The sequence below is a fragment of the Pelmatolapia mariae genome, linkage group LG12 (genome assembly GCF_036321145.2).
Source record: "Pelmatolapia mariae isolate MD_Pm_ZW linkage group LG12, Pm_UMD_F_2, whole genome shotgun sequence".
NCBI lineage: Eukaryota > Metazoa > Chordata > Actinopteri > Cichliformes > Cichlidae > Pelmatolapia > Pelmatolapia mariae.
This window is the reverse complement of record NC_086237.1, coordinates 29,132,186-29,159,046: the sequence shown is the minus strand read 5'-3', so window position 1 is coordinate 29,159,046 and position 26,861 is coordinate 29,132,186. Positions and strand designations below refer to the sequence as shown.

The window sequence follows — 26,861 nt, the reverse complement described above, 5'->3', positions numbered from 1 at the left end:
CATTGTGGATGGATTAATGTCCCGCCACACGAAGATCGATCACTTTTCACACGAGCCATGAAAGGCAGTGAATGTGGCTCGACTTCTTCCCCTCCAACAATCTCAGAACCATGACCTAAAGCAAAAAGAAAATATCCAGTCACATAACAAAATCAGCGCAGAATCAACTTAAGAACAGATGAGTGAAACGACCACCCTGTAACAACAGCTTTATAATACATATCTAGTGTGTGTTTACACATCATATGTAATACATTTAATACATGTAATACAGTAATGTATGTTTCTCACATTACATTTACATTACATTACTCCGAAGCGCGCGCAAACTACAAAACACAACGGAAATGCTCCAGGACGCTAGGGACAGTGTTGAGCTCGAGTTGCAAAATAAACGGCAAGTTTGTTGAAAACACATGGAGTTGGATACCGGCAGAAAACACCTGCAAAGATAGAACAACCACACTCATATATATTCAAATAATTTTAAAAAATGTTCATTTACCTGTTACTACCACACACCAAATCCGGTCGTTGGTACTTCCTGGCTTGTGTAGTCACTAGGTAACAAAAGCTCAACACTGCCCCTAGCGTCCTGGAGCACTTCCGTGGTGTTTTGGAGTTTGCGCGCGCTTCGGAGCTCGTACGTGCTTTGCAGTTTGGATGCGCTTCGGAGTTTGTAATTGTTTTGGACTTTGTAAGTAGGGGTGGGTTTTGATAATCGATTTATCGATTAAAATCGATTCTGGCTTGGATAACGTGATATTGATTCATTAAAATCCTGAATCGATTTTTTAATATAAATTTATTTTGCCCGAAATGCCAGAATCTCAGGTGAAACCTCACAAAATTTTGACAACCACCAAACAGCTAAAACAGTAAATGAGAGCAGGTACACGGATTCTGCACAAAGATGTAAATACAAAGCGCGGACCCGCGGATCAGAATCAGTGAGATGTCGCCTTTCTCACCCGACGGCACGGACACGGTCGGGGCTGAAAGGCGACAGCTCACTGATTCTGATGTTTCGGCGGGTCCGCACTTTGTGTTTACGCCCTTTTTGCGCTAATTCTAAAGCTGTTAGTTTTATCTCTCTCCAAACAATATTGACCGAACCAGCAGCAAAAGAAGATCCAAACTACGCTTCACATAAACATCGTCATGGATTCCCTCTTACTTTTCCCGTTTTGCTTCTACCACGATAAAATCACACTTCATGCACAGCTCTTTCTCTCTCTCTGTACTTCAAGAACAGTTTCCCGTCTAAAAATCTATTTTCTGCATTATTCGCTTGCTTGTTACGCACAAGTCTACACTGTTAGCCTTTGCACTAATTTCCATAGCTTAGTACTGCCAAATCAACAGTAAAAACCTCTAAAGGATGTTTGCAGTTTAGTACTGTAATTTGGACGTAATTGTGGGAAAATTCCATGAGATTACATTATTTTTACGGTAACTCACCATACCCATGGAAATAGCTGTAAAATACAGCAAATGTAACAATTGGTGATGTTACTGAGATTATACTATTACACCATCTGAATTTCTGTTGTTTTCTACTGTAGATCTAAGAGTAATTACTTAAATCCTCATTCAGAGTGTATTACTATAAAATGCAATTCATTGTGAGAGTAGTATAACATATAAACTACAATGCATCATTTTTAACTTAAGGAGTAAGTTGCAGCTACACTAAAATGGAATTTCATGAATTGAACCTCATATATTAATAAATTTATTTGTTTATTCAAACAATGTGAAACATTATTACAGTCCACTTTGTATCAAACATCCAGTCTCACTCTTACAAAAAAGAATATTTAAGTATAAGTATACTTTAAAAACTAGAAAACAAGCAAGTATACCTTTAGTTCACTGTGTATGTATTTTCTTGATTTTTTAGACCAAATTACATTTAAGCATACTTTAAGTACAGTTAGAAGTATACAGAAAAGTATAAGTACTTAGTCTATACTTGTAGTATAGTAGTGCTGCTAGTATACTATGTAGTATGTAGTTTATTTGAAGTATACCTGAGGTTTACTAAGAAGTACAAGTAAATACCCAGCATGCATTGCAGTGCTTTAACTATGAAATTAAAACAACTATGAAACAAATGATTGATGTTTTAAAACAAGAATCTGTCAAAAATTCTTGTGTAATGTCTTTTACCTTTTGAATAGAGTAAGTGGGGTAAATCATTAATTTAAAAAAGGAAGTTGTTCAAACCGTGAGTGAAAAGGGTCAATAGTTAATAAACTTCAACTCTCAAAACACTTTCTCATGTGTTCAGAATATAATTCTGGTACTTGAACTGTGAGTGTAGTTTTCTACAAATGAAGCCTTCTGATAGTTAGAACTGTTATCTTACTGTCTGGGGAATGAAGAGATTTGTTAAATGTGAAAAATAAGTTTCAATTGCATTTTAATTACTGTTTTTCAATCAGAAGTAACTCAAATATAAACAAAAAAGTAAATTAATAGTACACTTGTAAGGTTAGTATTGTGATAGAGTCGAGTATATTTTAAGTATACTCTTATAGACTGGAAAGGACATTATGCTAGTACATTTATGGTGAACAAAAAGTACATCTAAAAGTTAATTTCAAGAATACTTTTATGTACTAAAACGGGGGCCAATGTAGTCCTAAGAAGCATTATTAGTATACGTACCTAGGTAAGGTATACTTGGGAAATATACTTGACGTATACTTATTTTTTGTATGGCCAGCAACAAAAACTAATGGTTACATTTAGAGTAATGTTTACAAATGACTTCATTTAGCAGGGTGTTCCTTTTTTCTCTTCTTATTCTTTCTTATACTGGACCTTCATTTGTTTTGTATAAGGTGGTACTTTTTAAGAAACCTCTGCCTAACTACAGTGAACTAACCAAAAGTTCACTGAAAAGAATATGCTGTGGTCGTCATTTTACACAAGTTTAGGTGTCACATCCATGAAACCTACACCACTAACCAGCATCAGTCCTACAACTTCACTCTCAAAATTAATCAATTCTGGGACAAGCAGAAACTGTAGCGGTGCATTTTGTGGCAGGCTAGACTGCTATTAAATGCACTCTCCTAAAGAAATAATTCCTTTGTAGCACCACTTCGTCTTGGTTCAGAAGAGATGTCCTGGATATACATGATAATGTAACACGGGTGTTTTTGTTTGTTCATGTTTAGCCCGTTGGGTTGTGTTTTTAAAGCGATTGTTACGTTTTTAAAGCGTTTTATGCGACAGGTGTGTGTAGCACTTGTTACACATCTCAATGGGAGAGCGATAGTCGACACCACACCTTCACCTGATGTACAACGTGACGTATGACGCACACGTCGGGTATTCACTTTCAAAACAGCAATGGGGATCGAAAATATTGCTCGAGGCAGGTAATGCTCCTTTCGCTGGTTGCCAACCACCATTAAATAACAACAAGAAGAAAATATTTATCTGCTTTTCTTAGTTGTGCACGTTTAAGACGCAATTCAGACTCAAACAAAGCTGCAAAGCAGGAGAACAACATGGCCATCAACTATTCTGTGCCACAGATCCAGTTCGCTGCAGCACAGAGTGATGATGAAAAGGTGGAAGAACAACAGAGACAATTTACGGAACGTTAACATGTGCAACTTAGAAGTAGTCAGAGGTAACTGGTAAATGCACAGTTGATTGGATTATATCTGAAGATTGTATGCTATTCGTGACAACTCTGCTAGACTCCAAATTTCTCGTCCATGAGGGAGTATCTCAAAAGTAAATAAAACAACTAAACTTAACACTTTTTCCCTAAAACTAAAACCTAAGTGTTTTTTTCACTTATTCAAGAGAAGTCAGAAACGCGTTCTTATTACTGTTTGTTTTGACTTTTAAGCTACCCTGCCAGGTTATTTTCATTCAAATGCTAAGACAAAATGTCAATATCTAGACTCAAAAGACTAGTTAGGTAATAGTTGCCGATGGATTTATGAGACTTGATAGAAACTTGGACGTTTGCAACAGGTGAATCAGTGAACTACCGAGGTTGCGCCCAAATGCTTAAAGCTGTTAAATGGTCAGTGTTTTCAGGTGTGCTTGTACTACCTGTACGGTGCGGAGTGCTGACTTAGTCAGGCTAAACCCATTAAAGCGCCGAGCTCAAATATCTTTTCATTTTGTGCACTGCTCTCTTGTCTTTTGTCAGCACACATTTTCTGTTTATTGAAGACTTTTGTGAATAATTTTGATCATGTAAAAACTGGGAATTGGTCCCTATTGACAATACTCCTTTTTTTTGCATTGCATATGTCATTTAGGAAAGGTAATTGGTCATTGAACTCTTTGCAACTATGTGTATTTATACATTTTGTGGCTTCTGTGCACGCAAATTTATATTGTTCAGTTTGCATGTTAAAAGCCACAAACATGTAGCTAACTATAGGTTTTCTTGTGGAACTGAGAACTGTCCTGCCACTTTCATTCACATATGCCTAGGAATCACAGAACAAGAAGGGAGACCACTGAGGAGGAGTTCTATAAGTTCACTGGTGACCTCAGCTGTCAAGTTCCTGGATGTGGGTATGCTGCACAAAACTTTACAACTCTGTGCCCATCTCAGATTTCACATCAAAGACGGGAAAAAAGTATTATGTCCATTTCCAGCCATATTTCTCGAAAACATAAGTAGACAGTTCAGCAGTCAAGGCAACAAGAAATTGGGGAATTTGCCATAATACAAGGACAGGACACAGTTAATCTATTAGAAGACAGTTGGCTTTGTGTAATTTAAAAATGCAGGCTAAAATGCTCTTGCCAACCAGCACTATACAGAGCATCATAGAGGAATTTCAGGATTTTCGCAGCTGTGCAATGCACGATGTTCTTGCAATACTGTCTGACAAACTGTCTTTATTTAATATTCCACAAGCAGAAGTAGACAAAATCAATCAATAACTTTTTTCATAGAGGACTTTATATATCTGAGACACAGTAGGTTTCCTGACAAAGCTTTAAAAGCAAAACATCACTATTTGTTACATTATGCAGAGCTTATCCTTCACTTTGGACCACTCATTCGTTTGTGGACCCTTAGGTTTGAGAGCAAGCACTCGTATTTCAAAGCATGTACAAGAACAGTGCATAACTTTGTCAACTTATGCAAGACTGAACGGCATCAGTTAGTGCAGTCCTACCTCTCAGTGGGCCAAATGTTTCCACCTATAGTTCAAATCATTGGAGAAACAAGTGATTAGAATCCTCATCTTTACAACGCTCTCATTCAAGAAGCTGTGGCAAACTTTGGATGTGTCAGCATACCATTCTACACATGTACTTAGACAGTATAATATTGAAGAGCTTTTTGGGGCTCACATTGTTTGGTAGTTAATTAACACGGATAACATAAACAAAAGTAGACACTGAATCTAACACCATTAACCTTTCATTGGTAATGGTAGGACTAAGGGTGGAAATTGTGGCAAACTGTAAAATATAGTGTATTTTTCGATGTATTTTTCAACTTTTCAATGCAAGTCCTTGAGTTTGTAGTTCTTTTGCAGTCCTAGGATGATTTTTATCTTTAGACAAGGTCCCCAAAACTGCCTTTCTGTTAGTACTCAATCCTAATTGCAGGGTTCATCTTTTAGTGAGGACATATTTGTTGAAATAGCCATATAAAGTTGCTTTTCCAATTATCTCTCTCTTTTTTTTTCTTTTTTTTTTAGATGGCAACAGACCAAAGAACCTGAATGACACCATTTCTCTGGAGCTTTGCCCTGCTGCATCAGCTGAAACATCAAGCCATCCACCTCACCACTCCTCCTCCATGTCCATCACTATGTACAACCATTACTCCAGCTCTTGGGTCTCACACTTACAGATTCCTTGGGAAAGATTTCCACTCTGATCACAAGAAGAGACAGAGCTCATCCAGAGGACAGGAGAAGTATGGTTAGAATTGTTGTGGACGCCATGCAAGTTCTCTGCAGAAACCCTAAACGTGCATCTTGTGAAGAGGTTGCTAAGATCATTGTAAACAGATACCCTCAAACATTTGCAGATTTTACTGAAAAGGGAGAAAGACTGGGTTGTGGACATTATTCACTACTAAGAAGCATCAAATCTAGAGTTGAACATGTTAATCGAGATAATACGTGTTGTATTTGTTGTACTACTAAGAAGCATCAAATCTAGAGTTGAACATGTTAATCGAGATAATACAACACATAGACTTCGTCAAACAAAGAGAACCAGGAATGAAGAAGACTGCAGTCCCAACAGAAATGCAACCCCACCTAAAAAAGTTAGATGCCTTGTTGATAGCTATGGTTGTATTAATTGGCAGCCAGTTGAACTTCCTGAGGGGGAAACGCCAGCTTCTTTAGAGGAAAAGAAAGACATCCTGTTAACAATTTTTAATTCACAAGGACCTGGAGCTGTGGAGAGACCTGATGTGGATGACTTCATGTGCCTCACATATATTTCTCAGCGCCAGCTTATCAACAGTTGTCCCTCACTTTCAGTAGCTGAAATTCAGGAGCAGTGGCCATTCTTGTTTACTCGAAAAGGTCTTTTGAACCACTTTCACAAACTCACAGGTATTGATATCAGTGAGCGCTTAAGTCATCCCTCATAATCAAAGGCAGAAGGATTATTAACTATTTCTCCAGCCAGAAGCTCAAATGGAACCTTGGTATAAGGACACTCATCCAGCAGATAGAAAGTGAGGAAGTTTTGACCAACAACAAGGTTGGCACAGCAGCCATACTTCTCATGATGAAGTATTACAAGGAAAATGAAGACTCCCTCTTTGTCTTAGCAGATGTAAGCTTCTTTAATACAGCTTTAGGTTTAATGCTGCTGCTTGCTGTCCTGTTTTTTCTTTTTGTTACATAAAATGTATTGGTCCTTTTTCTGGCAGGAAACATCTATCAGAATGTCCCTTGAAGCAGAGAGCAACCTGCCAATCACCCCAAGACTGATTATGCTTGGTAAGAAGTCATTTTTGAAATAGAACTGATTAGACCATATTACAATTTCTGTTTGGCAGACAGGTATCCAGTCTCTGTTTATTTAGCTCACATTTCTGTAATTTCCTTTATAAACCAAGGTTGTTGGACATGTGTGTCAGTGAATCCAGCAAAGTAACAATATCAAATTTCACATTACATATTACTGATCAACATGGTAGTCTAGCTACATTAACAGCAGAAATACTGAAGTCAATACTGTAAAGTTTAACAGCAGCACACACTATAAACTCCAAAATAACCATATACAGTTGATGGAACTCAGTTGATGGTAATTTAATTGGGCTGACTCTTTGTTAGGTGTGTTTAATGTGCAGAATAATTACCAATTATGTATAATCATAATATGTTAACACGGACTACATAAGGCCATTAATAATTAACTGTACGTAGCTATTTGCTTTTTGATTATCTAGACAGTGTGAAGAAGTGAAGTATTGAAATTATTTTATGTTGCATAATGACAATGTTGCCCCTATACGTACAGGACAAAGTTCAATGACCGCCACCTGCTGGATGGTGAGTGCAGAGGGGCGTGTAATTGTTGAGCTGGACAAAGAGAACACCTTTGCTGGTGCGATGTCAGTCTTCTTTGGTTCATTCTATGTATTGAACCTGGAATACCAGGAGTCAGCGTGTGCAACATTGGAACTAATTCAGAGGTATGTTTGAACAGTTAGCTAATAGTGATAGGGATAATTCATTCATCATCTAAGTAGGTAATTTTTTCACATCACAACTCAATGTTACTGTATGTTACTATTTATTGTGGCATGCTTTAAGGTTTTTTGTAAGGATAAACCCTGAAGAGGGAACAAAATGTACCTCCAAGGTTGGGACAAGCAGAAAGACTGGGACCACTATGAAGCGAAAGGTTGTTCACATTAACCCTCATGTCACAACTTTCCTCCAGCGGCTTACTGAATTTGAGTGGAAAACTTCAAATTAGGTAACTGTTGTTGCCATTTATAGTGCATTTCTTGTATAATTTAAGTGAACAATGTGTTGTTACCTGTGTCTCCACAGACGATCCATGGCCCATGCTTTCTGGACATTTACACGAGGTGAACAACAATGGAGACAAGCTCTCTCGCCATCTTACAAGAAGCCGTCTCTGTCCAATAGGTTTTTTGAGTGCAACAGTTTTGATTTTTTTTCCTTCTTTTACCCATTTGTTAAAATTTATTTCAGCTACTTACACTTTAGTTGTCACATATCTTGGCTCACCCTACAAATCAATGAACTCAGTCCACAAAGCAAGGTCAGGGTTCAGTGCAGGTCAGTCAAGTTCCTTCACACCACACACGCTCATCCATGTCCTTGTGCACCCTGCTTTGTACATTGATTTGGTGGTGTGAGCTAGTATTTTGGACAAAGTGTATATAAAGGCAGAAGTGTGAGGCTTGATATTATATTCATTACAATTCAGTTGATTTGTATGGTGCCAAAAAAATGAATGCCAAGGCACTTCACATTTTAGGTTTAAGACCCTACAAAATATAACTAAGAAAACCCAACACTTGAGAACATCCAGTCTCTTATAGTATGTTACTGTTTCCTTAAATTACGGTAAATTACGACCTGTTAAACAGTAAATGACCGCCTGTAGGAACACGGTATCCTCTAGCAGAGATGAATATTTTTGGTACTAATGATGCGTGATAACGGTAAGTTACTGGTAAATATATTGCAGTTTATTACCTTGCAGCGGGCTTACAGTGACATACCGTGAATAAAGGGTAGTATACCAATTTCTTAATCGGTTCTTGATGTTAGTTTGTTGACGTAATTTACGACATAACGGTATCTCACTGGCGTCACTGTCGCCAGTGAGATACCGTAAAAAAAGCTACGGTGCATTACCATAATTTGTCCAAGAGTATTATACCACAACAGCAAAAAACGGTATCATCCTACAGAACGGTAAGCTACTGTAACACGGCGTCACGGTATGACGCTGGCAACAGTGACGCCAGTATGTTACCGTAAAGTGGAGACGAAAAGTCTAACAGTGTACCGCTGTTTACAGCGCTGTCGGCCTTTTTTTCTTTTACTTACTTCCGAAAAGAAAACCTAATTTCTGCCGTTCAATAGGCTACTGAACAAATTTAAACTTTTTAAAATTATGCAAAATGCAAAACACTTAGCCGTGTCTCTAATAAAACCGCTGTAACTTCAGAGGTAATGTTCATATGTTGATTAATGGTTTTCTTTCGTTTTTGATCTACTGCAGAATATTTTTATAAAATCCCAGGCCAGGAAAATCACCTTCATGTTTTTCTGTGTTTTATCTTCAGCTACTTTGACAGAAAGCCATCTGCTGTGATGCTTACACCTTTGATAAAGTCTTGCGCGTGTCAGCTTCCTTTTTATAGATACAAAAATATGTAAATTTACTGATCTGAATTATAATATTTCTGACTGTCTGAGGCAAAATTTCCCAGATTCAAATTGACTCGAATCGAATCGTGGATCAAATCGATTCGGGACCTTGTGAATCGGAATCGAATCGATTCTAGAAATCAGTGACGATACCCAGCCCTATTTGTAAGTGTTTTGGAGTTTGTACGTGTTCTGGAGTTTGTACGTGCTTTGTCTCTAGGGGCCACCGTAGTTTAGTCCCATTCCTTTGAGTTGTCTTTAAGTTAAAAACCACAACAATTAGATAACCCCCCTATGAGCAAGCACTTAGCAACAGCAGGAAGGAAAAACTCCCTTTTAACAGGAAGGAACCTCGGGCAGAACCAGGCTGTGGGAGGGGCGGGGCCATCTGCCGCGACCGGTTGGGGGAGAAACGGTCACTTTCCTTGATGAACACAACCCTGAATTCTGCCGTTGCTTTTAACGATTTAACTTCAGCAAACATTCAAGTGATCACTTCCTAGGTGAGGGAGGGATGTGTTGCATTTCCTGTTATAAACTGTCCTCTCTGTCTCTTTAGCTCATCATGGAAACGGTAAAGTCCTTCTTTTCTGCTGCCACAAACATCTACAAACTGGCTAAAAAGGTGAAGGCCAACAAAAAGCGCTGCCAGCGGATTTCGGTCCGAGTCAAAGCCTTCGAGGGAGGATGTGGTGAAGTGCATCACAGAGTTCTCTCCACAGGTAGAGAAAGCCCTCGGGGAGCTGACCCTAACTCTGGATTCAGCACAGAAGCTAATTGAAAAATACACTGCAGCCAACTTGGTGGAGCGCATCCTGAAATCGGGCAGCCACGGAGAAGAGTTTAATACGGTGAGCGAGCGGCACACTGATGCTTACCAGGTCCTGTGTGTAGCTCTGCAATCAGAGCAGAGGGAGATGCTGTACGAGGTGTTTAAACAGAGAGAGAAAGAAGACGAAATGGACGGGAAGGAGGACGACACGGAGATGACCAAATGTGAGGAGAAACTGAATTTGTCTTCAGAGACGTTCAAGCAGAGCTCTTTGGTGTTTTGATCCTTGTTCACCAAAGCTGATTCTGTTCCTCTCAGGGTTTCCACACTTATAATAAATCCTGTTGATGAGGAGTACTTGGTGAGGGCTAGTTCTTTTAGGTTCAGCAGCTAACAAGATGGTGTATCGGTCAGGATACAGGAAGGAGGACAAGAGGCTTCCACTTTGCTGGATTGTCACCGCCAGCTGTTTTATTGCCACCTAGATGCTCAGTGTTGCCAGCAGATGTTTGCCCTGGCAGAGGCTGCAGGGTTTCTTTAACGTGCACTGAGCAGCTAAATGAGTTCCGGCACAGCGCCAGCATCGTTTATTGACCTGTATCCAGTCCTTTATTTCCTCTTTGGAGAGCTTGGCTACATCATCACATTGGCTAAAATAGTGTTCTGTGCTCTCACAGTAGGCACAGTAGGCTTTGCTCTTGACCTTCCCTCTAGCTCGACTCTCCTTCGCTGGTGGAAAGGTGTGTTCTGATGGCCCCTTTAGCTTATGTCGGACTGTCACGGTTTGTCGGCCTGGACAGGCCTCAGCCTTTACACTGGTCCTTTCTCTACTGCTTCTTATGCCTGCTTGGCCGTCAAATCCTTGACACCAGGACTCCTGACGAAGCCATGCAGATAGGTCGTACAGAGTGTAGGCTGCTTGAACTGGTGTCGATGAAAATCAGCTCTCTGTTCGGCAGGGAGCTTACTTACTAGTCGGGCAACGTGGGACCCACAGTTCAACTCCACTTCTCCATCCAGTCCTAATGTTTGTAACAGCCCAACTAGTGACTGCACCTGAAGGGAGAACCTTTGGAAGGCTACTGTGTCACCTCGCCTTATTTCAGGACTATCTAGGACACTTGCTATCTTTCTCAAGGCGAGCTGATGAGGTTGTCCAAATTTGTCATGGAGGGCTGCCATGGTGTCAGTATAAGGCTTGGGTGAGTTCAGGTAAGCATCGGCGATAAGTCGAGCTTCATCTAGTTTGAGGTGGTCCACAAGTATCTGATACTTGAAGAGCTCAGTAGCATTAGGAGGGAGTAGGTTCTCTAAAGCCATGCGGAGCCTAGCAAATTCAGAGGGATCAGAATGAATGAACCTTGGAATGGTTGGTTTCGGCCCCCTATACACTAGCTCAGCTGAAAGAAGAGCAGATGGGTTATTGCAGTGCCCACTGGTTACTCCAGTGACAAGAGAGGGGGAACTGGCTGGAACAGGCTTGGTTGGGAGCAATCCTGTCTTACTTGGTGCCCAGCAGGGGGGTGGCACAGAGTATTGTGGAGGGGCATGAAACGTGTTTCCATCCTTTACCACAGGGTCCTGATATGTGGTGCAGCGATGACTTGGCAGCGAAGGCTCACCAGCGAAATATGCTGTGCGGGGTAGAGGGTGGTACTGTACACCATCATCGGAGTATTGTTCGTCAACCTTCATTTGGGAGAATCCTGTGTGCAACTCTTCCACCGGTTCAGGCCATGGTGGTGGGTCGGGCCACACCTCCTCATCCTCCTCCTGTGGCATTGTCTCAGGGGTGGTGTTAGAGTGGATTGTTAAATGTTTGTCATTTTTATGCTTGCCAACTTTGATGAAAGGGATTCCACTGTCCTTCCCCCCAGATTCTCGGGGTTCTGGGTAGGGGGCTGTAGGTTTGCTTACAGACACATCCTATCTGGAAGGTCTGTTTGATGTAAGCTTCCTGCCCAGCAGGAGGTCTCTCACACACACACACACACACACACACACACACACACACACACACACACACACACACACACACACACACACACACACAGTGCCTCGTCTTTGTAACCAAGGGGGGTTAAGAGGGGAGGTACGTGTTGTAAACTATTGTGTGAACTGTAACAGTTTGTCAATAAATAGCTGCGAGGGAAGCTGCTCTTTGAAGGACTTTGGGCTGGAGACAGGTTAGGAGCGTGAGCTCCAAGAGCTGGTTCTTGACCAAAGGCCTCCCTTGCGCAAGTAATCGATCGAACGCTGTTGCCTTGTTTTCTTTCATGATAAATAAGTCTCTAGAACTAGCGGGGTTTGTGGGAACAGACCCAACATTTATTTGGTCCTTCGAGCCGGATCCCAACACATCGCCTCCACCGCGAGGAGAGGGAGAGGACGCCACCGCAGTCTGCTAGCAGCCATCGTCTGGGACGATTGACGAAAGCCCTGGCACTTTGCTTTGTTCCAGGCCGGACAGTTTGCGCCTGAACTCCCCACGGGATGGATGGCGATTGACGGGAACCAGAGACTCTTCCCATGAACGGAAACAAAACGAACAGTGAGTACCGAAGGCCTTAGAGAGCAGCTACGTGCCCGTGCGTTAAAGCAGGTACGTGAGTGCGCAAGCTGTGCGTGTAGACGCAAGCTGCCTGGTTTCTCCGCCAGTGTTTTTGTTTTTGTTTTATCTTTTTGATTTATTTAAGGAGGTTTAAAGAGGTTTCTCCACCGAATAGAAGGAGGGTAAGGACGGTTTCTCCACTGAAAGGAGGATAGAGCTCTATAAAGATAAAAAAAGGTTCTCCGCAGTTAAGGGCGTTGAGTGTATGGTTTCTCCACCAATGGTAAGGAGGAAAGAGCTCGCCGCGGTAAGGGGGATTATAGGCCTAAAAAGAGTGTGAATGAGCGTATATGTGTGTGAGTGCCAGTAAGTGAACGCAGCAGCACAGAAGGAAACCTAAGCGGTGTTAATGGAATTCGGTGACCTGTTGTGTACACGTAGCCTGGGTTTTGGTGTAAGTCGCGTTGCCAGTTGCAAACTTAAAAGAAGTCTGCCTTGAAAGAGGATGAAATACACTGCAAAGTTTTTATTGGGCAGAACGTGGTGTGTGGATCGTTGAAGAATTAAGTGAAATTGTGCTCTAAAGCAGAAGCGAGTGTGAGTGTGTCTGACGTCACGGTGTGTGTGACACGGTATCCAGCTGGGGCAGACGTGATTCTGCAGGTCACCTGCCCAGCGGACAAAGAAATAAAATAGTTGTGTGGTGAATGATAGCACGAAGAGTGTTTGGTGTTTCTCAGCCTGAAACAGCTGTAATGTACTTTCTGTTTTTAAGAGAGAGAGAGAGAGAGAGATGTGTGTTGTTTTAAGCAGTGATGAGATTAATGAAAATGTGATGAGAGAGGAACACAAAACATACAGAAAATACATCAACTATACTAACCCTACATGCATATACAATAAATGATACTCATGAGGACCAGACAGCATCTTAAGCATGAGATTCTGTTTGTCATCTTGTCCAAGTCACTAGTAAGATGAAAGTGATACATAGACTAGTGGACTGAATATTATAGGAGGACAGATGGTTGCATCATAGAGGAAAACAGAATGCTGATGAGGGGTCTTAAATGAGTGAGCTGAGTGAGCTGATTGTGAGTTTCTGGTGTGTGAAGAAGTTTTACCATGGCACACATTTGGATACATGAGAAGAAACTTATTATGTGATGAGACAACAGGGTTATGCTGTATGTTGTGTGTGGCTGATTGGATGGATGTTTGAGATTAAACTGGCTGTTGATTTGTCTTTTGTTACTAAGTTGAGCCTGCCAAATGGGTTGTTACAATTTATCCCCCTGGCATGAAAAACACGTGTCATGACTTAACAAGGCCTTTCTTTCCTTTGCTTTCCTTTATTTTCTTTCCTTTCTTTTTATTTTGTTACTTTCATGGTGCACTGAAAGTTTCGGTTGATGATGTCTGTTTAAGCAGATATGCACGATTAGAACAGAAGCGCTATACGACTCGTCGTCAAGAAAACTGTTGCAAAAGTGAGGTTCTCCAAAAATTAAAATGGGCTCAGGAGAAAGCCACTTATTTGGGACAATCAGAAAACAAGTCCCTGCCAAAAAGGATTCAGCGATGTAATCCGCTTCTAAAGTTTTTCTTCTTCTTTTTTGAAATGACGTCATTGCTGGCAGTAGAAACTTATTGCGTCAAGAAGGGTTCTACTATTAGCAAATAAAAAATGAGTGGGAAAACTGACTGACAAAAGCTGACAAGACTGACTGACTTAACACCATTGTGTGAAGTTAACCCCCACCTGACAAAGGTGTGGATGTATCTCTGTGTGTGTCTTCTGTTGCAGGAACAGAAGGAGACCACAGGAGGAAATTTGGGTCACATGACTATGTGAACTCTGCAAATTTAACCTTTTTTACTTTAAATTTTCTGTGTCTGTGAATTCACCATGGGTGTGTTATTCACTACCTTGTGTTGCTCACAGAGATTACTGTGAGAAAGAGTGTATACAAATGCGCAGCGCTAACATTTACCTTTCTTTTTACAGCAGATGGTTAATCATGTGATTCGATCATGTGATTTATAGCAGGATTTCTATCACAGGATTACTGAGATTTTGTGTGAAGAAAACTGTAGTTACAGGCTGTGTGTTGGTGATTAACTTACACTGTGTTGGAGAAAATATGAGTGTTATAAGGGAGAAGTGAATACAGTGTGACACTGTGTTTGAGACCAGTGTTACTTCCTTTTTACAGCATCTCTGGAATCTGGATGACCAACACCTGACAACCAGGACAAACCGTGTGTTTGGCTAATGTTTGTTTTTCTTTAAGAGTGCTTGTAAAGGATTCAGCACAGACAGACAAGTGACAATTGAACAAATGTGCAGTGGTTACAGAATAGTTGAATATGGGGCTCATTAGCTGGCCACTATTGAGCTCACAATGATAAAAATGAGTGGAGTGACAAACTTAAGGAAAGTCACCAATTAAATTGTGGAATAAATTGGGATGATTCATGATTTGGGACAAATTATGATGATAATAAGAGTGATTTAATGACTGGAGAAAACCTGCACATGATATTTGTCTTTTATGTTGAATACTTTATTACTCTTATGATCTATAGTTGGTTGAAAATGTGAAGTTTGATTTAAAGACTTTGTCTTCCAGGATACAGGCTCCAGGTGGAGCTGGGAGTTAGACAAGCTAAACATTTAATTGCCGACTAATGTTTTACACAGGGTTACAGGTTGGAGTGAAGCTGCTCCAAGGGACAAACCCTGGAGATTGTTTTAGGGAGACTGTGCAACATTCTTGTACATGTCTCGTTGGGGAGTTGACACATGGCAGAAGCCATGTGGCGAGAGGAGTGTCATTTTAATTTGCAGATGTCGTGAGGTGCCATGACGAGAAGGAGTGACTGAGAGGATCGTCCATAAGATAGAAGCTGAGGCCTGGGGAGAGTCTTCAGGAGGATCGGAGATCGCCTTCAGCACAGAGAACTGTGCTACTGAGCTTCCAGGAGATCGTCATGAGGGGACTCTGCACAGCAAAATCTTAAATAAGATAAAAGAGTTTCGATGTTGACGTTGAGGAAGACAACTAAGGTGTACGACGTGCTCTGCCTTTAAAATCTTCAGCAACGTTGAATCGTTTGAACCTGAGGGAGCGTGCCAGGCTCCAAAAAGTGACAGCACAGAGGAGGTCCAGCGATGGACTTGTGGTTCTGTGAACAGCACAAATGCCAGGTGACTGCGAAATACCTAACACCACTTTTTCCACAAGTGAAGCCGTAACTTACTATCCTAAAAGATTAGCTCTAGTTGCTTGTGCTTTACCTCCATGCGTGAGATCAATATGTGCAGCAGCTTAAGCTGTACAATGTTTCAGGATATAGTTTCACCTTTTTGACACTGTTAGTTCCACACGAGGTAGATGTCTACTACTGTAGACTAAAATTACATTTCTGTCACCTACAAGACGCTTGTCTTTAATGTTACTGTTACGTCAAACCTTTTGCCAACGAAAGAAGAGGGCACTTCTCATGAGTGTAGAGACCACGTAGAGAAGGAGTGTAAGCCAAGGGATGACTAATAGATGTGCCACTTGGTGAGGGAAAGGTTTGGTTTGTTGATGGTTTGAGTTTTACAACAGCAGAGGGACAGGCTAAACCAGGTTTTACTGTAGTAGACAGTGAGAAAGTTATCTGTGCAGGACACCTAACAGGTTCTATGTCTGCTGAAGCAGCAGAGATAGTAGCTTTAACGGAAGCGTGTAAAGCTGCAGAGAACCGAGATGTGACAATATACACTGATAGCCAGTATGCATTTGCTACATTATATTTCTTTGTGATGCAGTGGGTGAGACGAGGTGTGACAGCCTCTACAGGGAAACCTGTAGAACACGCCAAACTCTTGCAAAATCTGCTGGAGGCAGAGTTATTACCCAGTAGGATTGCCGGTTGCAAATGTGTAGCACACATGTGAGGGAAAGATCCAGTTGCATTAGAGAATGCTTTTGCACATAAGATTGCAAAAGAAGTAACTTTAGGAGAACATGGTGTTAACATTTTAGCAATGCAACACCAACAGACGTTGCCTATTATGCGAGGTGCACTGGCAGCCATGCAGGGCCACTGACCTACTGCAGGAAAACAGTTGTGACTTACAGAAGGAGCGAGCTTGCAGGATGGTGTTTGTTATCTGTGTGATGAACCAATACTGCCTAAGAATTTGTATAAAACTGTTGCTATTTTGCGCCATGGGCTTTGCCATGTCGCAACAGGAGGGAGATGATGACAGCAATAGTTTATACTTTAAGATTAAATACCTGAGCATATTAGCAGATTAGATGCTTAAAATGTTTTAAAATAAAGAAGTCTTGAGAACAAATGATCTGCCAGATGATTCTGTTCTCCGCAGGAGCAGAATCTGAAGTCTGGAGATTGGATGTTGACAAGGCCATGGAGAGGAAGTGCTGGTCCAGTCCACAGTGGAGAGGTCCATATCGGATGCTGCTGACGACGACCACAGCAGTGAAGATCGCAGAAAGGAACACTTGGATACATCAAGCGCACTGCAAGAAGGTAACACACTTCCTGGCCGACTCTGGGTGATGGTGAAAAGGCCAGCGGTACAAAGGGGGGAGTATATCTCTAGGACCTCTCATCTCAATCCTGGTGAAGAAACCAACGGATCCTGAACCCAACTTAGAATGGCTGGGAATGTGCTGTTCGCCTTCTTGTGCCTGTGGACCCAGAGTGGGATGACAGGAGCGCACTGGGACAGAGCAAACCACACCCAGTACCCGCATTGGGTCTTCAACAACTACTGGTGGCAGTTTGTGAACACAACCACTCACATAAAGAACGAGACCAATGGTTATGCTTGTGATGCCACTGGCTACACATTCTTCTGGACTGTGGCCATATAGCATCACTGAGAGCGAGACAGTTTGTTTGGTTGCCTTGGCAACACATCCAGGAGTAAACATACTTGGGACACTGCCAACTTTTCAACTTCTGAACCTGAATGGACGGTTGGTTCACCAGTAGCTGGGAAGGTGAACTGCTCTGATACGACAGACCTGCTAGTCTGACTCCAAGAATCTGACTTGCTGCAGGACATTGAACAGCTAAACGAACCGGACATAGGCCAGTTGCCTATGTGTATGAAGGGCAATGGATTAGTCCAAGTTGGAGATTTATCATGGAATTTGTACAACATCACCTATTCTTTGTGTCCTCTGCAAGAAGGATGTAAACAGAGAAGCTTTTGTCTACATTTACATGAACTGAGTTACATGAACACTTCTCTAAGCTGGTTGAGGCTTTGAGCCAAGAAGATCAAAACACCTTGATCCAATTTCCTTTACAAAGCTTTTCCTGTGGTGACAACAGGACAGGAGAAGAGTTGTAAATGCGGATAATTTACTAGTTGACTCTAACCCCCACAGGATGCCTACAGTGAGAAGATTTGGGGGGTTGATAGGAGTCATAAAGAAGGGTGTTGACCAGGCTACAGCTTTGAAGTTAGCTGAGAGCCACATGGACAAACGATAAAGTCAACTGATGTGTTTGAATGTCTATGTCTGTATACAGTTGTATTGTAGTGACATATGATTTTTTGAGAATGTTGATTCTTCTTGTTTGACTGTTACATTCAGTTGTTTACTTGCAGGAATACATAATGAATCGCACGACAGGAGTAGATGCACCACAAGGCTGGATAGTTTGGTTAATGTCTGGTCCTCGGTGACATCTTCTTTTGAAAATATTAATTCCTGTTTTTGGACTGTTGACATTTGATTTGCTTATGTATAGGATGAATTTTACCTTGTATAAGATCAATGCGAACTAAGATGATTCCTAATACATTTGTTAATTATGTACTTTTACAACAATATGAATTGACTGAAATGAATGTCATGACAGAAGCCTGTGTATGAATGACGCCTGCACTGAAATTGTCAAGCAAGAGGTGCATGGATAAGAATATACTACATAGGAATAATTTGGAGCATAAAAATCACAAAACAGGAGGGAATGTTAGAGTGGATTGTTAAATGTTTGTCATTTTTATGCTTGCCAACTTTGATGAAAGGGATTCCACTGTCCTTCCCCCCAGATTCTCGGGGTTCTGGGTAGGGGGCTGTAGGTTTGCTTACAGACACATCCTATCTGGAAGGTCTGTTTGATGTAAGCTTCCTGCCCAGCAGGAGGTCTCTCACACACACACACACACACACACACACACACACACACACACACACACACACAGTGCCTCGTCTTTGTAACCAAGGGGGGTTAAGAGGGGAGGTACGTGTTGTAAACTATTGTGTGAACTGTAACAGTTTGTCAATAAATAGCTGCGAGGGAAGCTGCTCTTTGAAGGACTTTGGGCTGGAGACAGGTTAGGAGCGTGAGCTCCAAGAGCTGGTTCTTGACCAAAGGCCTCCCTTGCGCAAGTAATCGATCGAACGCTGTTGCCTTGTTTTCTTTCATGATAAATAAGTCTCTAGAACTAGCGGGGTTTGTGGGAACAGACCCAACAGGTGGTGTATACCTCTCCTGAACCGCGCTTGGGGGCCTGATTGGTGCTATGCTGTGAGGTAGTCAGATGAGCCATATCCTTCCTCAGCAGGTGAGCCACTTCAATCAGCTCTCTGAGGTCACTCTTTGCTTCCTTCAGTTCTCTGAGGCCCTCCTGTAAAACTTGCTGTGATTGGAGTAGCTGCTCTCTTTCGGCCTGCAAGGCTCTGAATTCTGTATGAAATGGGTATATTGAAGGCCCTGGCCAATTGGAAGGTGCAAATTCAGGTGAGAGGCTCCTATTAAGATCCACATCTTGTCCACTTCTTCCCAGTGGAGGGGGTGTGTTGTAATAGGCCCCATCCCTGTCGCCGTAGCGGGGTGGCGTACGACTATACTGAGGCTGAACTCTCAAACTGGCCTCAAACTGGCTTGGTCAACGTGTATGGCGTTTAGGCCTTATATCAGGACATGTCGCTCCATCTGGCTCCATCTTGATAACTGCATCCGGCTCGAAGGACCAATGATGAGGAGTACTTTGTGAGGGCTAGTTCTTTTAGGTTCAGCAGCTAACAAGATGGTGTATCGGTCAGGATACAGGAAGGAGGACAAGAGGCTTCCACTTTGCTGGATTGTCACCGCCAGCTGTTTTATTGCCACCTAGATGCTCAGTGTTGCCAGCAGTCTGTAGTAACAAACAAGTTGCCATGAGTATATAAATATATACAGCAATAGCTTCACTAAGATAAACAAAGTATCAAATGAAATAAATCAACACATCCATCTGAATATACACATAACATAACATATATGATTCGAACTATGCCAATCTTACATCTCTTGCCCCAAACACAGAAGGGACACAAACACAGTGAGAATGTCATACATAGCCAAAACAGCCACTCGAACTGTGAACAAAAGGACTTTGGCGCCATCGTGTGGCCGAATAAAATTACTACATAATGGCGGCGGCCAGCGGCACATGCCTCTAGTCACGAGATGAAAAAATGCGCTGCTACAACGCGGTAGAACGTAACTAAAGCCGCGGCAAACATCAAGATCGGAAAATAAACATATTTAAGGAAACTTACTTCCAGTCATGAACTTAACACTCGGAGCATCACCGTGAAGGATGGCAACCAGGAACACAGCTTATGTGATGAGGTAAAACAGAACTACCATGGAAACAATCTCCCCTTCTCGAGTAGCAGCGCGTTACCCCCAACTTCTGCCTACGTCATTTCCTACGACTCCACCCCACACAATATTGCAGAACATAGACATAAAATCCCAGAGCCTTTTATACACCTGTTAAAGCGTTTGGACCAGACTCAGAGTTTGTGTTTCTCTCTGTTCTTCAGTGCTAATGGACTACATAAAAGAGCAGCAGGAGAAAACCAACACCATACTGAGACAGCTGGACAAAGTGGTGCAGATGTGTGAGTACGACATCGCTGAGCGGCCCTGCGGAGAGTTGTGTCATAAACAAGTCTGTGAATGGTGACTTACTGACGAACCACACATCTGATTTTGAGAAAGTGGGATTTATAATTGGTGTCTTTATCTTTTTTGTTCACAGTGAATAAGCCCAGTTTCAGCAGCGTGGCTGTGCGACAGATTAAACCACATGAACTGAAGTATGAACATCCCAAAAAGCCCTTCAAGATAACAGCAAGCTCCGAGCTCTACAAAGGAGAATATCAGGGATTCCCAGTGGCCATCAAGAGATACATCAACCCCATGAACACCAGTGCACGGTTTGTGCCACAGTTCAGCTCCATACTGGGATGAAACACAGGAAAATAGTCCTTCACATTAGAAAATAACACACACACACACACACACACACACACACACACACACACACACACACTCACTTCTTTATAATCAGAGGCTCCCAGTGTTCTTTGTGTCCTGCTGTATTCACTGCCATCAAACATTTTCTCCACATCCAGAGACGTGAAGTCTATTTTCAACAAGGAAGTCGACACCATGAAGCAGTTTGAGTCGCCCAACATCCTGCGAATGTTTGGAATCTGCATCCAGGATGAGAACGGTGAGTGGACCGAAGCGTGTGAATAACACAGAGGTGCATATTTTTTTGAACGAGCACTTGTATTTGAGACAAACCTGAAACTGCAGCGCATGAAAACGAGAGCGTCAGCCAATGCAGGAAATGCAGTTCATCACTTTACACGTAGATAAGGAGGGTTCAAAAAAGAAAAAAGGACAGATGAAAACAGAAATCCACACGAGGAGCTAACCCTAAAATTAAAACAGGAACTAACAGACAATACTAACACATTTACAAGTAAATACATATCAGCCACCTCGCTTAGTCGTACCTGGCACAGAAGGAATGGACTTCATAGCTTGCTTGGTCACCAGTGATTTCTTGGCTTTAATTATCCGGTCGTTAAGTCTGACGTCACTAGCCGTGTCTGGGCCTAAACTCCGCTGCAGGTCCATATATCAAATGATCACTGTGGCATTACTGAGAGTTGAAAAACTGTCTAAAGTCTTTCATCTTTAATAAAATGATCAGCGTTCTGCTCTACCAGGTGTAACAATTGAGTTTAACATCCAGGCATCCATGAAAACGGAATTTATGACATTTAACGGAGTTAGAAGTTAGCAGGACGTTAGCTCGCTAGCTTCCATCTAAATACAATATAGCATGTCCTGACTGCGGGGTTTTGGAAACAAATTAAAACGTACAGCTCTGCTATCACTTCCAACATAAATGAAGACAGAAAACTAAACAGCAGTGAACTAAACAGCAGCGTTTGTAAGGTTACTGAAGTTTGGCTAGCTGGTATATAATGATGTGCTACGTGACCGCTAGCGACACAGCTATGTTAGCATAATATAAACAAGCTAACTTTTTTCCCACTCGATAAAAGTTAACGTGAGGGTTCTCAGTGGTCAGGAACAAATGTAATCGCATGGCAGGATGCTGTAAACTGACCAAACTTCAGCCAGGAGAACAACTGAGATAATCCATCCACAATACGAGGTTAGTCATTCATATACTGCTGCATGGGCTGTGCTGTAGTTACATCATAAGGTTTTAAAAACTGAGCTTAAATAAATGATTAGCGGTAATAAAAGCCGAGGGAGGTCAACAGTGATCACTGACTGTTTTTAGGAGCTTTTTGAGATTAAATAGAAGAAAATACAAAACATTAAACATGTTAACAACACAAAAGCCATATTAAACGCAGACTACTTTAGGCCCGGAAGTAGGATTCGTCACGTCATCACTTAACGACCGGATATTATCTCCCCCTGCTGGTACTGCAACTGAAGCATGCGTGTCCACGTCGGGGGGAGGAATCCTCACGGTGGACCAGAGTGTCTGTTACACCCTATCCCCAGATATAAATACATGAAAACATCACAGATAAATACACTCAGTGACAAACCTGTAATAGCTTGTCCTTGTGTCTGCCTGTAGGACCCAACCCTCAGTTCTTCATCATCATGGAGTACTGTGAGAAAGGAAGTCTTCGCCAGGTTCTGGACTCTGACTACACTCTGACCTGGATCAGGACAGCTGACATGTGTTTGGATGCAGCACGAGGACTCTATCGGTCAGTGTGTCTGCTTTATTACAGATTCCAACCTAAACTCCAAACAAGTTGGGACCCTGTGTAAAATGTAAATGAAGACAGAATGCAATGATCTGCAGATCTCATCAGGGTCAGAGTTATTTTATTTACAATAGCACATAGAAAAAGTTGGAGGCTGGAAGAGTAAGTGGTGCTACGAGGAAAAGATGGAGGAACATTTTGCACCTAATCAGGTTAATGAAGAGGCGAGGGACCATCCCGCTCGTTATCAGTGCTTTGTTCAAAGCCTGCGTCTCTCTTGGGGATTTTATCAACGAAACTGGCAGCTGGCACATCTGGAGAGGCTCCATCAATGCTGAAAGGTATATACAGGCTTTAGAGCAACATATGCTCCGTCCAGGGAAGGCCTTCATATTGGATGGAACATCAACTCCAAAAAAGCACAGATATGCAATGTGTATAAACTGAACTAACCCTGTGAATAGAAAGGTCAATGTGGTGACAAACATCTTCAATACAATATGAACCCTGTAAGAAATATTACTGATAAAATAATGCTGTAAAACATGTTATTAATGCAGTTATCATAAGGCAGGTTATATGGCAGCAATAAAAGAATTTCTGAATCCTAACATTCCCTCTTTTGACATTCCAACAAGGAATGTCACCATACTCCGTGTTGTATCACTCCCTGCCCCACTCTATGGGTTCTAAGTTCATCTGGTAGATGGCTTCCACCCATCCGGGGTTCGCAACCCTCGCCATTAGTTTTACCAACAATCCTCTGACACAAGGAATGATACAACAACCACCGATGACCAGTATTCCCAAAAATGCAGCCAAGGAAAACATCACTGACATAGCCACAAACAGCTCCTGGCTGACCTCAGAACACTTTACTGATGAGCTCATGGTCTCAGTCGCTAGTTTCAAACCTGCTGTGGTTTGTAAAATGATAACATATCCATTTGAACTTGTTTCAGTTTTGGAATCATCCTGTGGGAAATTGTCACCTGCAAGAATCCTTTTGAAGGTTTGTATCTAAACTACATTCACTGAAGATTTAAACTAAGATTTGGAGTCCTCTCCATCGACTTCTCCTCCTGACGTGTCTTCAAATGTCTCGTAGGTTTTTCAGATGAAGAAATTTATCAGAAGGTGTGTAAAGAGAAGTATCGAGAGCCGCTTCCTGATGACTGTCCTGCAGAACTGGGACAGCTGATCAACGAGTGCCGGGCCTACGACGGCTTCCAGAGGCCATCAGCTGGAGGTGAGTTCAGTTACTCTGTGCCTGAGTACATGTGTCACGGTGAGACTGAGGTTTCTGTTCATTATTACAGTTTTGATATTTTCTCCTGTGCAGTGCTGCTGGATAAACTGCGCAGTGTGGTGACACAAATGGAGGAACAACAAGACTGATTAGAATCGGGGCTTCCGGTTGGGCGCTATAGCAAATGGCTGCTTGAAAGTTTCGGCTCCTTGCCGGTTGGAAATAATCCTCTTGGAAGAACATTCAGACACAAAGAACAGTACCTAAACTTGACATGGATGGGGATAAACAAAAAAAGACCAAAGGTAAACCAAGCTTGGGACGGGACAGGGGAGAGTTAGTCGAGGAAACTCGCAGCGGAGAGCAGAAGAATGGCGAAGGTAGCCCCTTCATGCTAGCTATCTATGATGAGATCCAGGCTCTGAGGTCGGACCTTAAAAGTGAAATGAGTGAGTTTTGACTTTCTTTCTGCAATGATATGAAAAAGGAACTGAAGGAGTTCAGAGGAGAAATTAACAAGAAACTCGAAGAAACTACAAAGGAGCTAGAGGCTACCGCGGCAAGGGTAGAGGAGGCAGAACAGCGGATAACCGAGATTGAAGAATGGGACACGGAGGTTAAGGAGGCACTCGCTCACATGTTGGAGAGCCAGGAGACCCTGCGAGCAAAGCTAACCGAACTAGAAGCACGCTCACGCCGGAATAATCTCCGCATACATGGGGTACCGGAGGGATCAGAGGGCCCTGATCTGATAGAGTTTGTAACGAAGCTGATAAAGGCTCAAATCGGCCCGCCGGTTGCGGAAATAAACCTTGGAATCCAGCGCTGCCACCGGGCACTTGCGCACACGAGCCTTGCGACCGCCTTCGCCTTGCTCTTGGCGAAGGCGGTCGCACTTTTTTTTCCTCCTCATCTCCTCTCCCTTAGCTTCCCTGCTTAGCCTCTTGTGTCCTTGTCTAGTCTCGTGGTTTTTTTGTATTACTTTTCCCTGGAACACTCTCTCACAGTCTGTTCTCTTAAACCTAAAAGAGGAATTATGGATTTGATCAACTGGTCTCTGAATGCAATTGACACCCCTTCTCAACGAGAAGTCTGGGCTTGGGTGAGCCTGAGTGCTGAAGATATCTATCTATTCGGAACCATGATAACAGGGTTCTTGCTGATCGGAGCTGGCTTGGCCCTGGCTTATTGAAGAATTAAGGAAGCGGAACCGGCTGTTCAAACCCCCCACAAGGCTGCCTGCTGGGATTGAAACGATGGGACGAGGCGTGAGTTTCTCGAAATGGGTCATTGAGCGCAGCACGGATGAGATCTTGGAGAACCGCACGGCTGCCGTGAATACTCAGAACAAGACCTCTGAGTGCAAACTGATTACATCTGGAGGGGCTCGCTCGGAATAACACCTCTGGGCACAAATTGATCACATCTTGGGAAGTGCACTGCGGTCGTGAGTTCTCAGAACCTGCTCTTTGACCACAAGAATGACAACACCACGGAACGTAAGTTTGGATAACATCATAGAAAGCTCACGGCTCTCCAACGGGAGATTGAGAGACCAGTGTTGGACTGTTAGAACAGCTTTGAAATTCTTATGAGTTGTTCGCACTGAAGTAAAAATCATCATCATTTTATCCGGAGACCCCTTCGGCGCCAGCTGTGGGCTCAAGGCTGGAGCTGAATAACAACACCCTGATAACGACTGTGTTGTGACTGTTCTTCCCATTCTATGCAAGGCCACCTGGGTTGGCTGGAAGACTGTTTACTTAGCCTGGCAGGGCGAAGGACACTGTCTGAGCTGAACTCTGGACACATACACACACACGCACACAGACATATACACATGCAGATATACACTCATCCCCCCTCCAAATGCCTTCGACGCTTATTCCCTTCCGATGCTGATCATGGAGCCCGGATGTACTGTCTACATTGGCTGTCTCTCACCCTTTACCCACCCCTGTTGCTTGTCATGTGTTTCTTTGGTGTATTAAGAGTTTTTTTCATGTGCTATGTGCAGAGGTGTTTTTTTTTCTGTTCTCAAACTGATCTCCCTGTTGGAGCTCAGTCTGGGGGGAGTTATTTTTTTCTCCTTATCTTTCCTCATGTTGTGCTTTTCCATGTTATACCCCTCTGACCTGTCTTCCCCATGTGATGTTTGTGTAATGTATGTATGGTCGGATGGGTAAGACGGCGCTGGCACGGCTGGCAGCCTTAACCCAATTTCCCTCGGGATGAATAAAGTATAATCAATCAATCAAAGCCCAGAGAAGGCGCCCCGCCTAGATCACTGGTGTTGTGCTTCCTGGAATATAGAGTAAAAGAGATGGTGCTGCTTTCAGCGTGGAGAAAGAAGGATGTCCGCTATGAAGGGAAAAGGATTTACTTTGACCAAGATTACCCACCAGACATCCTAAAGAAAAGAAAGGCGTACGTGGGGATCCTGAGAGAGCTTAAAGCCAAAGGAATCCGCTTCCAAACCCCACATCCAGCTAAGCTGAGGGTGTTCTTCGACAGCGGTACCAAACTCTACGAGAATGCGACAGAGGCGGCCGATGACCTGAAGAAGAGAGGATTCTGCTTGGACGAAATCAAGGAACCAGGCCCCACGGTGCCGAAACAGCAGAGATTAGCAACGTGGGAGAGGATCGGCGCAGATCGCCGCAAACAGGCGGTGGACCAGTGGCGAATACGAGAGAAGCTACGGAGCTTCCATCGGGCCCCTCCGGGAACATCCGACTCCTGTGAGTGAAAACAAGAGAGTCATCACATCTCCACTGGAGCTTTGAAGTGAGGTATCCTGCTCTCATGTAGAGAG

General features: G+C 42.7%; 1 protein-coding gene and 1 pseudogene across 1 annotated transcript; both read left to right on the top strand.

Moving 5' to 3' along the window:
* The first annotated feature begins 5,925 nt into the window (after nucleotides 1-5,925).
* Nucleotides 5,926-7,956, top strand: LOC134638302 (uncharacterized; annotated as a pseudogene).
* Nucleotides 7,957-9,954: 1,998 nt separating this feature from the next.
* On the top strand, nucleotides 9,955-24,202 carry LOC134638301 (mixed lineage kinase domain-like protein). The gene is given in 9 exon segments (XM_063488814.1): nucleotides 9,955-10,101; nucleotides 10,103-10,385; nucleotides 20,566-20,643; nucleotides 20,784-20,973; nucleotides 21,160-21,260; nucleotides 22,662-22,797; nucleotides 23,760-23,809; nucleotides 23,906-24,046; nucleotides 24,140-24,202. Coding segments are annotated over 9 exon segments (1,182 nt in total). The 3' UTR covers nucleotides 24,196-24,202.
* The last annotated feature ends 2,659 nt before the right edge of the window (nucleotides 24,203-26,861 follow it).